This window comes from Geotrypetes seraphini, chromosome 1, assembly GCF_902459505.1.
Source record: "Geotrypetes seraphini chromosome 1, aGeoSer1.1, whole genome shotgun sequence".
NCBI lineage: Eukaryota > Metazoa > Chordata > Amphibia > Gymnophiona > Dermophiidae > Geotrypetes > Geotrypetes seraphini.
The window spans coordinates 350,835,607-350,852,374 of NC_047084.1; the positions used below are offsets into that span (position 1 = coordinate 350,835,607).

Below are 16,768 nucleotides of genomic sequence, written 5' to 3' on the forward strand. Positions count from 1 at the left end.
TCCGGGACCCTCACCTAAGAAGTGATGTCAGAGAAAATGCCGAAGCCGATGCAGGCAGTAAGTTGGTGGCTGTATGCACCAAAGTGAAAGAGGTATGGGGAAGGGGCACACGTGCGTGACAGGAAGGAGGGAGGGGCCCCACTCACTCTCGCTACGCCACTGCACGTACTGGGTACCTATCATGGGTAAAGTTTGGAGCTGTTACCTGACTCCCCTGTTCCACCCAGGAAGGCAGTTACAATTTCTCTTTAATTTCTTTTCAAAAAAATAGTATTTCCTCTTGTAGTGTGTGCGCAGCATCACAGGGCTTATGGCTGGCTACCCACTGCTACTCCATACTGCATTTTACATTTTGTAGGATGTGTAATTCATGTTTAGTATGTTTTTCTAAAACCAGGAAACTGATTTCTGCTCCAGCTTCAGTGTTGCTAGCCTTTCTCTAAGTGGGCCTTATGAGGGCCTGACCATGGCTTCTCTTCAGATTCAAGTTGCTGGGCTTTCTTGTTTCAGAGCCCAGAACCATAGTCCTTCACTTGTGTCTCACCCTGATGTGACCAGATTTCTGTAAAGATGCTCTCTGCATTGGACCACCGATCAAACCACCATTCCTTTCATGGGACCTTAACGTGGCTCTGCACGTCCTCATCAGAGCTCCATTTGAAGCTCTGAAAAACGCTTCCCTCTTGGATCCGATGCTAAAGGCAGTTTCTTTCTAGTCACCATTACCTCAGCGAGACATGTCTCAGGGCTCCAGGCTCTATCTTGTAGAATGCCTTTCCTGAGAATCTCGAAGACTGGGATCTCTCTCCGCATGGTTCCTTCATTGCTTCCTAAGGTGGTTTTGGCTTTCCATGTTATTCAGGAAGTGCATTTGCTTGGTTTTCTGCCTACTGTTTCTAAGCAGCAGGGCCACATTTTGAAGAAGTGGATGTGCGTAGAGTTCTTCTGCATTATCTAGAGCAGTGTTCTTCAACCACCGGTCCATGGATCAGTGCCGGTCCACAGAAATTTCCTGCCGGTCCACAGGGCCAGCATGTGCATCAGGCCCAAAACAGTGTTCTTCAACCGCCGGTCCATGATGCGATCGATGCAACATTATCTTCGAGCCAGCTCCCTCTTCCTAACTGATTCAATGCACAAAGCCACAGGCAGTGGCTCCTATGGGCATCCTGCGCCTGAACCGGAAGCCTTCTCTCTGACGTTGCAACATCAGAGGCAAGGCTTCCAGATGAGGCACGGGACATGCAAGGTGCAATTAGTACTATTATGGGGGCGGGGTCTGGGGTGGAGATTGGGTAGAGATGGGCGGGGTCTGGCCCACGACTTAGCCCAGTGTTCTTCAACCGCCGGTCCACAGAATAATTCTTTTATTTCTGCCGGTCCATAGGTGTAAAAAGGTTGAAAAACACTGATCTAGAGAACTATAGGTAGTTATGAGAAGTGTAACTCATTTTGGATTTTTGGATTGCCATTTAGATCCAGTGATCCAGTGGGGTCCTTGTGGCAGGACTGCGACCCTCTTGCTTCTGCCTCCTCACAGCTGCCTGCTAAAATAGCTGCCACAACCTCTCGCAGCATTTCCTGTAGTATAGCGAGCTGTCACGAGAGGTCACGGTAGCCATTTTAGAAGGCAGCCACAAGGAGGCAGAAGTGAGAGGGCTGCACTCCTGCCATGAAGCACCCCCTGCTGGACCACCAGGTCCTCAGTAGGCTTGGGGGGGGGAATTGTGGGGTTGGGAAGGAGATTAAAGGGTTGGGGCTTAGAGAGAGGAGAGAACCTTGGCTATAGGGAGGGATGAGAGGTGCAGAGACCTACGAGGGGTTGGAGGGGAGAGAAGCTACACCTTGTGTCTCTTTGTAAATCTTGGGTCAACCATTTTGCATAAATTGGCTCTTTGCTGTATAAAGGTTGCTAATCCCTGAGTTATACCAATATTCTTAGGACAGTCATCTTCATGTGAATGTTGATAAATTTGTTGATTGCTATATGATAAGTAAGGAATTGGAATAAATCTGTGTAACATTTCTTCTTGAGGCATATATTTCCAATAGGTGCTCAGATAGGAACAAGATGGCAGGTTTGACCATTTCCATTTGGCGTTGTAGAGGACATGAAGTTTAGAGAAGGGCTTGATAATGTTATTAGCTAAAGTTCTTTCATGGTATCCAAGACTAATTGACTATCACTGGCCCAATAAATCCCAGAGTGCTTAAGTCTTCCTCTTAATTCTTTCTTTCATAAGTTATTGGTGTCTGGGTTAATTTCTTTGATTTATTCTGCTCTGATCACCTCCTCCTGCCTATGTGGCCTCCCTCAGAAGAGAATATGATAAAGCTAGACTGGGAACTCCTGAAAGAACCAAAAATTTGCTCTAGAGATCTGAAGTTGAAATGTTTCATTTGGCATGTCTTAAGGAAGAGAAGCATATCTGCTCTCTGCCTGAGACTTGACAAAACCTGAACAAATTGTCCGTATCAGAAGGGATGCCTAGCAGATGGGACTGAAGAAAAATATGAAGATTTTGTCAAAATCAGATACAGGCTATGAATTTGGCAGACAAAAGGCTTCAGCGTTAAATCTTATTGGTCATAGACATTACAGGAAGGGAAGTAACGACTCCATATTTAAAAAAAAATCGTTTTCTGCTGTGTCATAGACATTACAGGAAGGGAAGTAACAACTCCATATTTTTAAAATTCGTTTTCTGCTGTGTCATAGACATTACAGGAAGGGAAGTAACAACTCCATATTTTTGAAATTCGTTTTCTGCTGTGTCATAGACATTACAGGAAGGGAAGTAATGACTCCATAGTTTTGAAATTCGTTTTCTGCCGTGTGCTGCTAGAGCGAGAGTCTTTGCCCTAGATTAATGTTGTGCACTTGTGAGACTCAGTCTGCTAATGAGTTCTTCCTCTTGGTTTATGTTTTTCAGACTCATGGGAGGTGCTAGCTTCTGTCTCAAGGGTTAGAGTGATGCACCGTGCTCCCTGGACATTAGGACAGGACAAGGTTACCCTGATGGTTTATGGAGGAACCTCAGGCGCACGAAGCCCAGAAACAATCCAGCAAGTGAGCATTACCCTGTAAGCGCCTGTTGTTTTCTGTAGTGACCAGTGGCGTAGCGATTCCGCTTGCCGCACGTGCCCTCCCCCCTTCTCTTCCCCCATGCCTCTTGTTGAAGCTGTTGCTCGTGGCGGTCAACAATGTGCTCCTCGCGACCCCATTGGCTCTCCCTCTGACATTGCTTCCTATGCACGGGAGAGTCGATAGGGTCGCGAAGAGCACGTTGTTGACCACTGCGAACAACTTTAACTAGAGGTATGGGGGGAAGGGGAGGGGGCGTGCATGTTGAGGGAAGGAATGGGAAGAGTCAAGGGGCAGAGAGGAGGACGGGTGCCGGCGTCCCCACCAACATGGCGCCCAGGACGGATTGCTCCCTTCGGGCCCCCCTACTATGCCACCAGCAGTGGCACCTTGTTATGTGTCTAGACATCTCTGAAATGTTTGGCATTTTGGACTAGAACTTGGTGTGTGTCCCCGCCTTCATTATGTGTGTCATTTGGTTTAACGTTTCCACAGTACTTGCGTCTTCCTTCTGTCCCTCTATGTTGTGCCTTTGCTCAGTGGCGTAGCTGGGGAGGTTGGCACCTGGCATCACCGCACTGTGTGCCCCCACCTCTTCCCCATCACACAGTGCACCTCTCTTTCCCCCTCCCCCCCACCTCCACTCCATGCATACCTCTTGAAATATTCACCGGCGCCAGCAGCATCTTCTGCCCTCTGCTCGTGCCGGCGTCAGCTCCCTTCTGACATCACGTCCTGGTCCCGCGACCAGGACTTGATGTCAGAAAGGAGCCAGGGTTGGCGCGAGCAGCGGGTGGAAGATGCTCACGCTTGCGAACATTTAAAGAGATGCACAGGAGGGGGCAGAGAGGAGAGGCGCCGGCTGCCCTGTGAAAACAGCGCCGGGGCGGTCTGTCCTCCCTTACTACACCACTGCCTTTGCATGTGTGCTGTGGTGTTGTTTCTTTTCTGTGCTTTGGGGTGTGCGCCATGGAAAGGCATTCACACTTAGTGCTTCTCAGGGCAGTGTCTGCTATGTTGTTCTTCCTTTCATTCCAGGTTTCTTCCCTTCTATATCTACATTCGTCTTACTATAAATATTCCTCTTTGTATCTGAATTTCTTCCCACTTCTTTTCTGTAATTTATATTACCCACATGCATCTGCCTCTCCAAAGGTCCATTGCTCTGCAAACCAGGTATGCCAACTGCTGACATCCCCTGGGGTTTGCTCCGAATGGAAACAGATGATGCTATTGAAGATGTATGATCTCCTTTCATACCTGTTGCTTGTCGATTTGTTTTCCAAGCATCCTGAATTATTATTCTTTCGTTTTTCTCTCATCTTTGCAAACCCTGCATGCTGATGTTCTGCTTCTGGAAATCATAGGAAGAGAAGGCCACTCAAAAAGGCAGGGACTCCTGGTCAGGGCTTTGAAAATAGCATCCTGGTTGCTTGTCTGTTCCTGGGAAAGAGGAAAATAGTGTAATAACATTTGTTAATTTTTAAAAAATAAATATTGCTCATTTGGTTTGGTGTTTGGTGTCGTTTGAGAGTTATCGTAGACTTAGAGGTATGTGTGTTTGAGTGATGTGTTTCTGTGCATAGTAGGTCTAAGCAGTGCTATTTGTATGGCTGTGAGAAAGGAGTATGAATGGGGTGATAGGGGCAGCAGGAGGATAGTATGCTGAAGGTTTGTGCATTAGAAAGGAATTATCAATGTTGCTTTTTAAAACAGACAATTCGCTCAATGTGCTGGAGCCATCATGGTGCTGTTTCGTATCAAGTTTCAAGTTTATTAGGTTTCTTGATTAATCGCTTAATCAGACTTCTAAGCGATGTACAAATTAAAATTTACATTTTTTAGGTGACTATACAATAAATAATAATAAAAAAAAGACAGAATTACACTCAATTTAACATATTCATAACATTAGGTAAGGAGGAAAGAAATACAAATCTTTAAAGTAAAGAGAGAACACTAAGGGAAAATACAGGAGGTTAACAAAATAAATATAATACAAATAGAATGGGGTAGCTGGATAATAAAATTAGTTTGCAAAGGCATCCTTGAAGAGGAATGTTTTTAAGTTACTTTTAAATTTTCCAAATTCCTTCTCTTCCCTTAAGAATATAGGGAGGGCATTCCAAATCTGTGGCGCAGTAACTGAAAAAATAAATTGTCGTCTTGTATTTATAATTTTCAATGAAGGGATAGTCAGTAGGTTTTGTTCATTGGATCTTAAGTTTCTCCTTGTAGAATATGGAATTAGTAGTTTAAATAAGAAAGCGGGAGTCTTATTGTAAATGGTTTTGAAGGTAATTATACAAAGTTTATATGTTATTCTATGAATAACTGGAAGCCAGTGGGCTTTTTTAAGTAGAGGTGTTACATGATCAAACTTTCCTGATTTGGTTATAAGTTTAATTGAAGCATTTTGTATAATTTGAAGACGTTTTATTTCATTTAAAGCAATTCCTTTAAAAAGAGAATTGCAATAATCGATTTTAGACATCACCAAAGAGTGAATAAGAATATTAAGTGATTTGGGACATAGAAATTTAGAAATAGATCGAATTTTATGTAGTCTGTAAAAGGTAGTTTTAACAATGTTACTAATATGATCGTGAAAATTTAGTTTGTTATCGAAAATCACCCCTAAAATTTTAATATTATTAACTGATTGTAAGGGGATTTTTTGAATAGAGATTGGAGTAACAAGAGGAAAACTATCTTTCCATGGAAAAAGCATAACATTAGTTTTTTTAATGTTTAGAGCCAATCTGTTTGTATCCAGCCAATGATAAATTTGGTCAAGTTTTTCATTAATCTCTGAGATTTCAGCAGTATTATTATTATTTAATGGATGCAGTAGCTGGATATCATCAGCATAGGCAAAAACTTGAAAGCCTACAGATTGGCATAAAGTCATTAGTGGAGCAAGAAAAATATTGAAAAGTAAAGGTGAAAGAACAGATCCTTGGGGGACCCCATGTGCAATTTGTGTAGGTTTGGAGAAAGATTCCTTGAAAAGAACAGTAGAGGTGCGGTCAGTGAAATATGATGTAAACCAAGCAAGGACTTGATCTGTAACCCCAATAGACTGGAGTCTGTTAAGAAGAAGTTGGTGATCAATCGTATCAAACGCTGCTGAAAGATCAATAGATATTAACAGCACCGATTGATGATGATCTAAAAAATATTGGATAGAAGTGGTCATGCCAATCAGAGAGTGTTCAGTACTATGGTGCTGTCTAAAACCAGTTTGATTAGGATGTAACACGTTAGTTTTCTCTACAAATTCCGAAATTTGAGTGAAAACAACTTTTTCTGTCAATTTTGCCAAAAATGGGATGTTAGATATGGGTCTATAATTGGATAGATCCTCGTAACCAATCTTTGTATCTTTAATAATGGGACGAATGTATGATTTTTTTCCAATCCAAGGGCACAGTCTGTTGACTTAAACTTTCTGTAACTAATGTGCAGATAAAAGGTCCAAAGATGTCGAAATATTTTTAAAGAATAAATGGTGGAATCTGATCAGCCTTAGAACCTTTGATATTCAAAGTTTTAATAGTAGATTCAATCTCTTTTTCACTGGGAATTTTAAATCTTGAGCATTTAGAGAGTAGTGAGTCTAGGTTAACCTGTTCAAGATCCTTTGTAATCTGTAAGTTATTTATAAAGTTTTTCCTAATGTTGTTGATTTTTTCCAATGAAAAAATCAGCGAGTTCTTGAGCAGTGGGAACAGTGCTACTTGTTTCTAATTGTTGTTTGTTATTAGGTATTATATTGTTTAGGATGGTATAAAGAAGAGATGGATTTTTGGCTTTTAATATTTTATCGGAATAGAATTTCATTTTGGTTTGATTTATTTTTGCTTTATAGTTTCGAATGTTCATTGTAAATTAATAAATTATTTTGGGTTTTATTTTTCCTCCACGTACGCTCGAGAGATCTTAATTGTTTTTTAAGAAGTGAGAGTTCAGTGGTAAACCAAGGATTACAAATTTTACGAACAGAAATGTTTATATTTTGTACAGGTGCAAGTTTATTTATGGTTGATTGTATGGCTATGTTCCAAAGGTTGATTAAGTCATCAATTGAGTTAGTGATTGATTCAGCAAAGTCTAATTTTAGCGTTGCTTGTATTGACTCTGATGAGAGATCATTAAAATTCCTAAAAGCAATTGTTTTTTGCTTGATGTTAGATTCAATATATGGACTAGTATATGCTAATGAAATTAGGTAATGATCTGACCAAGGAACTGGAAGGCAACAGTTTAAAGTAAAGTTATTTCTTGCAGAAGCTGTTATTAAGGCTGTGTCAGTGGTATGACCAGCTTGATGTGTTGGCTGTGTGATTAATGAACATAAATCCAATTGTTTTATATGAGAGAGAATTGTTTTAGTGTAGTTATTATTATGATTGTCGAAATGGATATTAAAATCTCCCAGGATTAATGGATTTAAAGTGGAGCTACCAAATTCAAAAAGTAAGGATTGAAGATGAGTAATATTATCTGAATTTATCGGAGGAGGTAAGTAAATTAGTAGTACAATCGTTTTTGGTTTTGTTTGTATAGAAAATTGTAAATATTCAATAGATGCGTTGTCTGTAGACTTATCCACTTGTGATAATAGAGATTCTTTAAATATTGCTGCCAGACCACCCCCTCTTTTGTTATAACGATGGTTGTAGAAAAAAGAGAAACCCTTAGGACAGGCAAAAGTAAGATAGGCTTCTTCACCATCAGAGAGCCAAGTTTCAGTTAGAAATAATATGTCTAAGGATTATTGATTAATAAGGTCTTTAATAAGGTGATATTTTGTTTTAATAGAGCGGGTATTGATTAGACCTATATTTAGAAATTTAGTTTTATGATGTAAGGGTAATGAGGATTGAGCAGGAGAAATTATATGAAGAAAGGCTAAACAAATTGCGGCTATACTCTCTCGAAGAACGTAGGAAGAGGGGAGACATGATTGAGATGTTTAAGTATATCACTGGTCGTATTGAGGTAGAAGATGATATTTTCTTTCTTAGAGGACCCTCGGCCACAAGAGGGCAGCCGCTGAAAATAAAGGGCGGGAAGTTTCATGGCGACACCAGGAAGAACTTCTTCAGCGAAAGAGTGGTTGACAATTGGAATGAGCTTCCAGCACAAGTGATCGAGGCCAGTAGCGTGCCAGATTTTAAGAACAGATGGGATGCTCATGTCGGATCTCTAAGAGGGAATGGGACATCAGAGTGCGATCTCTCAAAGGGTAGCTAGGAGGATGGGTGGGTCAATAGAGTGGGCAGACTTGATGGGCCTTGGCCCATTTCTGCCGTCACTTTTCTATGTTTCTAAAATAGAGAATAGCACGAGGACAATTTTGTCCCCGTCCCTTCAGGAACTCCATTTCCCCATCCCGTTCCTGTGATGCGACAGAGGGACTCAAAGGCAGAAGAAAGCTCGAAGCAGCCTGTTTAGCGTGCTGCGGCTGCCAACGCTGGAGGGAGGTTTGATATTAAAGTCATCTCGCTGGGAGAGAAGCGTCTGCCTCGGGTGCTTCAGGCAACAGCAGCGTTTACAATTTGCTGTTGTTGCTGGCTTCAGCCCTTCCTCTCTGGCCGGTCCTGCCTACTTCCTATTTTCATGAAGACAGGACCGGCCAGAGAGAAAGACCTGAAGCCAGCAACAGCAATGAATTGTGAATGCTGCTGCTGACCAATGAAGTAGTTAAATGAGGAAAGGGAGCAGAGGGGGAGAGAATGGCTTGGAGGGAAGGAGAAAGGTATGCCAGATCAAGGGAAAAGGAAGGAGGAGATGGAGAGAGGCCATATGGAATAGAGAGAGAGAGGGCGGACACTGGATGGAAAGAGAAGAGAGGGGCAAGACAGAGGGTGAACAGTAGATGGAAGGGGTAGAGAGAGGGAGACACCCCGAATGGAAGTGTGGAGGACAGGGGGACCAGACGGAAGGAAGTGGGGGAGGAGAAAGAAAAAAGGCCACATGCAGGATTGAGGGAAGAGGATAGAGTTAGAAATAAAGATAGACAGGGGGCCAGGGAAAGACACAGACAGAAAGAATGACAGCGTCCAAGGAGAGAGAGACAAATTAAAAAAACAAAACAGACAGACATCTACTCTAGCACCCGTTAATGTAACGGGCTAAAACACTAGTTTTATATAAAGACATACAGTATTCCGCCAAGTGTTGTAATTTAGAGATGCGAGGTCTTTCCAATTAGAAAGTATAGATTTCAAAGCAATCTGTAATAAACAGGAAAGCAGCTTAGCTTGATACTTATCTAAAGACACTTCCAAAGACATGGCACCAAATATTATCACCGATAAAGATATATCCGACTTAATAGGTAGTACATTACAGATTGTAGACCAAATATCCGGCCAATAAGTAGAAAGATTAGGGCAATGGAATAACATATGGTCCAGAGTACCAATGTCGGAATTACAAGACCAAACATGAAAAGCACTAATTAATGAAACTGAAACCTTATCACGCTTTATATAGAGCTATATGTTCACCGCTTAAAGCGGCCACATATGTAAGAGATTTTTGTATGGACCTTCAGAGGGCAGCCAGGCATTTCATACTACTGGCTGCTAAAGTCTTTGTCAGTCCAAGCCTTTATTGAAACTTTTTCTTTATTAGCTTGTTAGCTTCAAATTTTTCTTTTTTACTTATTTTGGTACTTTATCCATAAAATTAGTGTAAACCACTTAGCTTATAGTGGATTCTCAAATTATATCTACGCCACCTCTCCCAACATGCATGTTTCAAAAGAAACTTTCTTCAGGGTAGGGGAACAGCTCCCTCAATTGCACAGAAAAGCCTAAAAAATATAAGGAAATAAAACAAAAAATTCTTACTAAATAGAAGATACACAAAATAAAATTATTCTTGGCTCATGTCCACCAAATAGAGGTTCCAATATACTAATCCCCTCTTCTACTAAACCACGCTAGTGGTTTTAGCGCGGGGAGCCATGCTGAATGGCCCGCGCTGCTCCCGATGCTCATAGAGTTTTTATGAGCATCGGGAGCAGCGCGGGTCATGCAGCGCGGGTCATTCAGCGCGGCTTCTGGCGCTAAAACCACTAGCGCAGTTTAGTAGAATAGGCCCTAAGGAGGAAACACCAGGAAGGGTAATAATACCCCATCTACCCAGTGATATAGTGAGGGTAAGAGGTGCCCAGGGTGTGGCGCCCCTCCCTCACCTTCTTCTCCGCCCCACCCCTATATGCTCCTCCCCCCTCCACTGCCGCACACACAAGCCGCTTCCCTTCCCCCATACCTCTGTAATGTTCTTAGCACAAGCAGCAACTCCCAACTTGCTGTTGATCCTGCATGGGTTCTCCCTCTGATGTGACTTCCTAGGCACGGGTCCAGGAAGTGACATCAGATGAAGAGCCAACGAAGGTGCGACAGCAGGTTGGGGGTTGCTGCTCGCACCAGGAATGTTACAGAGGTATGGAAGAAGGGAAGTGTGCGACAGTGGGGGGCGGGGAAGGAGCTGGTAGGGGGGTGCCATGCCCCTACCAAGACAGCGCCCAGAAGTTTTTGGACCCCTGTTCATTTACAAAAGTTGGACTGTTCCAAGTCTAATAGATTCTGGCACTGTCATCTTGATGTAGGGACACTGGATCATTTGTTGTTCTATTGTCCTTTGATACTTAACTTTTGGAAATCTATATGAGGACATATTAATTTGATTCTGGAGACTGTGGTTCCGCTGATGTATGAAGCAGTAATCTGTGGGACATTGTTATCTCGTACACCTCCAATAGATAGACATAAAAGCAGATTACTTGGTATAATGACTGGGGTAGCCATGCAAATGGTCACTAAAAATTGGAAGAATTTTGACAGATTAAATTTCACTTTTTGGTGGAATTCATTATGCTTGTGTTATAAATAGGAGAAAATGAATTCTGAACAAATGGGTAATAATAAGTTGTTTAAACTGACGTGGGGTCCATTGACTAATTTTATTAATTTTAATTAAATGGATTATTCCCCTATTACTGGTTTGATTTGCAAATCCAGGGAAGGGGGGAGGGAGAGGGATATTATATTAGAATTTGTTTATTAATTACATGTATGTACTGTTGTATGGTTTTATTGTATACATTGGAATTAGGGTGGGTGGGAGGGGAGAAAATGGTTTCTCAAGTATTTATTGATGGATGTAAGTGCTATTTTTCAAATTACTTGTATGTATTCCTTTATGCACTGTGTTTAGAATGAAAATTTAATAAAGATATATAAAGTTCTATGTTAAAAAATTTAAAAAAAGACAGCGCCCCCACCCACCCTTGCAACGCCACTGCATCTACCTACATGAAACAGCACAGTATGCGTGATCTGAGGGATACCTAATTCTGTCACCCTCTACTGAGAGATTCCTCCCCCGGAGAAGATTGAGACTCATCTCTGGATGCCCAAAAAGTGGTCAAGTGTAAAGGTTTCCCTGAAAAGTTTGATAGAATCCAGTGGTGTAGTAAGGGGGGGGGGGGCGAGGGAGAAGTGTGCCTCGGGCGTAGTTTTCCTAAGGGTGCATCACTCCTCCTCCTCTCCACCCCACCCTACGTTCCTTCGCCTTGCTGCGTGCCTCTTGCCTTCCCTGTACCTTTTTTATTTCCCCGGCACGAGGTTGCTGCTCGTATCGGCGTCAGTGCTCTCTCTGATGTCACTTCCGGGCTCTGCGCCTAGGAAGTGATGTCAAATGGCGAGCCGGTTCTGACTTGGGCATGCTGCTCGTGCTGGAGAACATAAAAAGGGGCAGGGAAAGGAGCGAATGCATGGCAGGGGGGCGGGGAAGAGGGCGGGGTGCCACCGCCATGGGCGCCGCTCACCCTTATGACGCCACTGATAGAGTCACGCCACAGATTTTACAATATCACTAGTTGCCAGGTTTTTTAGAGGATTCATTTTAAAGCTCTAATTCTAACACACAGCTTTTTTCATCAGAAACCAAATTATTTGTGTGCATTAACTATTCCTTATACATCGACTAGAATTCTCAGGTCATTTCAAGATAATAGATTAGTTCTTCCTTTGGTAAAAGAAAGGGCAAGATGGGAACTGCCTAGAAATAAAGCCTTTTATTTTATAGCACTACAATTATGGAATCAGCTCCCACGAGAATTGAGGCTTGAGGCGAACATCAAAGCCTTTAAGACCATGTTAAAAAACATTTTTATTTCGAGAAGCATATGCGGAAAGCATGCTCTGAGTTTGTCTCCTATGGAATGATTTTCTCCTGCTTCTAAGCTCCAGGTTCACGTTCTTGTGTTTGCAATTTGATTGAGAAGACAACAATTTTCAGATAAGTGTTTTTTTGAAAACTTTTTGAAACTTAGAATTAAGACTGTTGAAATTCACTGTGAAATTGTGTCCTCAACATTTTGGGAGTTTTTGACCGAGGATGTGTCTGCTGGCTGCAAGTGATATTTGCAACTAGCTTGTCTATATGGGTTGCTTTGATTTTCCCTATTAGACACTGAGGTCTTTTCTCCCTTGAGAGTAACACTTGAACTTGTTATCCTATATTTTTGAGGTTGTGTTATGTTGATATACATTTATTTAACAGCCTCCCTTGGTTCTATTTATTTTTTGTACTATCTGGATAGTGTCATAGCAATTTAGTAGCGCTACCAAGCCATGCCCCCCATTCCAGATTTTGCAAATTGTGCACAAAAAATCCAAAGCTCATTTCTGCAAGGGGGCGTGGCTAGCATTTACATATGTGGGTTCTAGAATACTAGCAGTTATGTGCCTAACTGACAGCAGTGAGGTGCAAAGATTTACACCAGCCACTGAGGTACTGTGAGTGCTCATGCCTATAGCTAGGCGTGTAACGGTGGACTTACACTTCTATTCTATAATGACAATTACACAAATAATTGCTAAACTAAAATTTATCCAGGGGCTTGATTTTAGGTGACTTTTTGAGAATTACCCCCTATCTGAACAGATATAAGGCTTTCCTAATTTAAACCCTATTGCTGTCTGGATAATGGCTGTCCATTGCCAATATAGTATAGCTAGCAGTGCTCACCACGGACTACCTAAATTCAGTGCGCCTCTTCTATGGATCATTTAAACCAGGGGTGTCAAAGTCGATCCTCGAGGGCCGCAATCCAGTCGGGTTTTCAAAGATTTCCCCAATGAATATGCATGAGATCTATGTGCATGCACTGCTTTCAATGCATATTCATTGGGGAAATTCTGAAAACCCGACTGGATTGCGGCCCTCGAGGACCGACTTCGACACCTGTGATTTAAACGCTTCAGCCTGCAACACTGATCACCGTGTCTGAATATTAACCTGACTGAATAGATATGCGATAGTACTGTGTGCAGATCAACTGTATATCTCCTAAAAATCCTGCTGGCTGTGGGATGCTCCAGGATCAGCTTGAGGAATACACTATTATTGTTCTAGACCAGGGGTGGGCAACTCCGGTCCTCGAGGGCCAGAATCCAGTCGGGTTTTCAGGATTTCTGCAATGAATATGCATGAGATCTATTTGCATGCACTGCTTTCAATGCATATTTATTGGGGAAATTCTGATAACCCGACTGGATTCTGGCCCTCGAGGACCGGAGTTGCCCATCCCTGCTCTAGACATTGAAAAGCTGAAATAGTTATTATGAAGTCTAGAGGGGCAATGAGGTACAAATTTGTGATTTGCATGTCACGGCTGAGCATCCCTGACCTAACAAATGTTTCTTTCACATTTCAGGCCAGATTCACAGACGAATGCAAATTCAGGGAGCGGTTTCAAGAAAATAGCTATAACACTTACGCCTCGGCAGTTTACAGGACTGCACAGACTGGCAGGGAGTGGTACGTGGCGCTGAACAAAAGGGGGAAGGCAAAGAGAGGATGCAGCCCCCGAGTGAAACCTCAGCACGTTTCCACTCATTTCCTTCCAAGGATCCAACAGCCCAAGCTACCAGAGCTCTCCTTCACTGTCACAGTGCCTGAAAAGAAAAAACCTCCAGCTGCACTTCCAAAGCCAAAGGTTTCGGTGACCGCATCACAGAAAAGCACCCGTCCTGTCAGATACAAACTAAAATTTCGCTTCGGCTAGCTGGGCAGATTGATCTACTCGAAGGTCTTAAGCCGCTGCTGCTGCCTATGCAGACATGTTCCAGGCCTGTGATGGCAAGCAAAGATTTGCACAGCACTTAACTGCATCAGAAGGTCATGCCACACAGAGTGGCATCTCTACTGGTTTCAGTTCGACCTCATGCAAACTGGATTTTTTGATAGTTGGGAGCATGGACTGAATGCAAGCTGAATTTTTCTCCTTACTCGGGAGTTGCCTCAAATAGACGCCACTTTCTTCTTTTCAAAGGGTTGAATGTTGATCATGCATTTCAGGATCACTAAATGAACCAGACGTTTTGAAACAGCCTACATTCAAACAGTTTTGTTTTTAGAGTTACACCTATATGTCTAAAAAAAAGTTTTTACCTTTTAATTTTATTTTAAAGAACAATGATACCTCTCCAGTTGGAATATTTCTTGTCACCATTTTTTTTTTTTTTTAATTCCATTAAACTGGTTTTCATGTGAGCTCACAGCTGAACTGTCAGAATTTGTAATGATTTGCTTCTGTTCTTTGAAGCTCCACTTTAACTTATTTACGAGGGCTGATTGAAAAGTAATGAGACCTTTTTTTTTTTGGGGGGGGGGGGTTTATTCAGAATCAGATGATTCCACTGGATCTGAACATTTTTCTCATTCAAAGCAGTGTCCTTCATAGTCAATAAAGTTTTTGCAGCATTTCAAAAATGATTCAAAGATGTGGGGAGAGTGTGGTGCAGTGGTTAAAGCTTCAGCCTCAGCACGCTGAGATTGTGGGTTGAAACCCACACTGCTCCTTGTGACCATGAGCAACTCACTTACCGTATTTTCACACATATAACGCACGCGTTATACACGATTTTTACAAACCGTGCATAATCTTGCGCATTATACGCATGAGCGCGTTTTACAAATTTTTTTTACATAGTTCCCCCCCCCGACGTCCGATTCACCCCCCCGCAGGACCGCTCGCACCCCCACCCCGAAGGACCGCTTGCACGCACCCGCACCCCCACCCCGAAGGACCGCTCGCACGTCAGAGAAAAGGCGGGACCGCCGGAAGACGAAGCAGCGCAGACGCAGGGCTCACAGAAGGGCCGGGACTGCCAAGAGGAAGCAGCAGGACACCGGTAGGAGCTTCTACATGATGAGGGGGGGGTCGGGAGGCTGTGGGGGTGCGAGCGGTCCTTCAGGGTGGGGGTGCGGGTGCGGGTGGGAGTGCATGCGAGCGGTCCTTCGGGGTGGGGGTGCGAGCAGTCCTGCGGGGGGGGTGAATCGGACGTCGGGGGGGCATCAGGCTTTCAGGGTGGGGACAAGACTTCAAGGGGGAGAGGAGAGTCGGGGCGGGCGAAAGGAGAGTCGGGCAGCGACGGGAGAGTTGGGGCAGCATGCGCGGTATACGGGTGTGCGTGGTATATAAAAAATGTTTTACCTATATTTCGGTTTCCCGCGCGCTATACCCGTGTGCGCGTTTTACACGGGTGCGCGTTATCTACGTGAAAATACGGTAATCCCCCCTTTGCCCCAGTACATTAGATAGATTGTGAGCTCACTGGGATAGACAGGGAAAAATGCTTAAGTACCTGAATAAACTCATATAAACTGTGCTGAGCTCTCCTGGGAGAACGGTATAGAAAAATAAATTTTAAAAACTATTTTGTGACATCACTTTTAGCACTGCAGCTGTGGCATTTTTCACTTCATCATCTGAAGAGAATTTCTTTCTTTACAATTGTTTTTTCAGGGTTAGAAATGTCCAGAAATCACAGGGTGCTAGGTCTGAGCTATATGGAGGGTGTTCCAGTACTGTTCCATTCATTTCAATCAATGCTGTCAATACAACAGCAGCAACATGTGACCGGACGTTGTCTTGGAGCAAAACCCACTGTTTCTGCAGCAAATATGGTCTTTTCTTCCTGATGGCTCCATGCAAATGGGAGTTCAGGACACCATTCACTGTTTGTCCAAGGGGAGCCCAGTGCTGTAGGATCATACAATGTGCATCAAAGAAGAGCAGAAGCACGACTTTACCTGTCAAAGGGTTCACACGGAATTGTTGGGCAGAGGTGAATTTGCGTGTTTCCATACACTGGACTGTTGTTTGGATTCTGGGTCATAATGGTGAACACGATTTGTTACACGTCACAACTGATGTCAGGAAATTGGACATCCAAAGAACATAAGAATAGCCTTACTGGGGCAGACCAATGGTTCATTTAGGCCTCACAGTGGCCAATCCAGGTCACTAGTATCTGGCAAAAATCCAAAAAGTATCAACATTCCATGCTACCGATCCAGGGCAAGCAGTGGCTTTCCACATGTTTGTCTTAATAACAGACTATGGACTTTTCCTCCAGGAACATGTCCAAACACGTTAGCCACTCTTACCACAACCTCTGGAAATGCATTCCAGAGCTTAACTATTCAATGAGTGAAAAATATTTCCTCCTATTGGTTTTAAAATTATTTTCCTGTAGCTTCATCGAGTGTCCCCTAGTCTTTGTAATTTTTGACGGAGTAAAAAAATTGAACCACTTGTACCCATTCTACTCCACTCGGGATTTTGAAGACCTCAATCACATCTCCCCTCAG

General features: G+C 43.0%; 1 protein-coding gene across 2 annotated transcripts in view; it reads left to right on the plus strand.

The window, feature by feature from the left end:
* The window catches only part of FGF5 (fibroblast growth factor 5), a 72,125-nt gene extending 57,561 nt beyond the window's left edge, over window positions 1-14,564 (plus strand). The window contains exons 2-3 of one of the 2 annotated variants that reach the window (XM_033941982.1): window positions 2,934-3,070; window positions 13,827-14,564. In XM_033941982.1, the coding sequence (XP_033797873.1) occupies window positions 2,975-3,070; window positions 13,827-14,177 (447 nt within the window). In that variant the 5' untranslated portion in view covers window positions 2,934-2,974 and the 3' untranslated portion in view covers window positions 14,178-14,564. The remainder of the gene's footprint in view (window positions 1-2,933; window positions 3,071-13,826) is intronic. The other variant, XM_033941900.1, reaches the window with a different exon arrangement.
* Window positions 14,565-16,768: the final 2,204 nt, after the last annotated feature.